General features: G+C 71.7%; 1 protein-coding gene across 1 annotated transcript; it reads right to left on the bottom strand.

Moving 5' to 3' along the window:
- Window positions 1-215: 215 nt before the first annotated feature.
- On the bottom strand, window positions 216-782 carry LOC113408608 (proline-rich protein 12-like; the record flags this gene model as incomplete). Its single annotated transcript, XM_026661947.2, has 2 exons — window positions 626-782; window positions 216-335 (listed from the first exon to the last, which is right to left on the bottom strand). Coding segments are annotated over exons 1-2 (235 nt in total), but the record flags the coding sequence as incomplete, so codon positions are not given.
- Window positions 783-1,061: the final 279 nt, after the last annotated feature.

Here is a 1,061-nt window from a genome sequence, read left to right as displayed (position 1 = left end):
CAGCGCCTCCTGGGGAGGACGGGGGTCACAGCAGGATGGCGGGGGGGCGCTTCCTGCACATGGCGCCTAGGTTACAGGGTCCCCCCCCCGGCCCCACAGGTGCAAAGAACCCAATCCCCCCCCCGCCCGCCCCCGGGCCCCCCCAGCGCCCCCCCCCCAGCCCCAGGGCCCCCCCAGACTTCCCCAGCCAGCCCCAGGGCCCCCCCGTGCCCCACCCAGCCCCCCCGTGCCCCCTACCTGCAGCGCCGGGTGCAGCGACACCCGCTTCAGGACTTTCTTCTTGTGGTCGTTCAGGATCCCATCGATTTTGCGCATGGGGGGCAGGTACAGCTCGTCTGGGGGGGGGGCAAAGGGCAAAGGTCACTGGCCATCATGTCCCCCCAGAATCGGCCATGTGGCCACCCTGGGCTCAGCCCCCCCCCCCCCCCCACCAGCTCCAATGGAGCAGCCAGTAACCCCCCCCGAATGGGGGACACGTACCCCTCCCGCAGCTGTGTGCGCGCACGGGGCACGGCAGATTCCCCGCTTGCCTGGCTGGGGGAAGAGAGGGGCAGGCCCCCAGGTGTGGGGGGGAAGCGGGGGGGGTCCTCCAGCCATGGGGGGGAAGCGAGGGGGGGGTACCCACCGTTGGTGTCCTCCAGGGCTTGGATCATGTCGGGGTCGAGGGCTGTGCTGACCAGCATCTCCACGTAGCTCCGGTACATCTCCTTCATCGCCCGCGTGCTCAACACCCGGCCCATCGGCACCCGCTCTGGGGGGGGCACAGATGTGAAGGGGGGGGGCCAGGCCATGTCCCATGGCCAGCCCCCCCTTTATACCTCCACACCACACAGAGCTTCCCCCCACCGGCATCCCCCCAGCACACCAGCTCCTACCCCAGGGACCAGCCCCCACTCTGGTCCAGCGCCGCCCCCCCGAGAGTCTGTAGTCCCCCCAGGGCCCCCATCCCCTGCGCCCCGCCCCCCCCCCCCCCCCCCGGCCTGCCACCCCAGATTCAGCCCCCCACCCGGCCCTGAGCCTCCCCCACCCCTCCATGCAACCTCCAGGGCCTGGCAGCTTTT

This window comes from Terrapene carolina, unplaced genomic scaffold (assembly GCF_002925995.2).
Source record: "Terrapene carolina triunguis isolate 2854851 unplaced genomic scaffold, T_m_triunguis-2.0 Scaffold20008, whole genome shotgun sequence".
NCBI classification, from domain to species: Eukaryota; Metazoa; Chordata; order Testudines; family Emydidae; genus Terrapene; species Terrapene triunguis.
The sequence above is the reverse complement of the archived record's forward strand: the minus strand, read 5'-3'. Positions and strand labels throughout refer to the sequence as shown.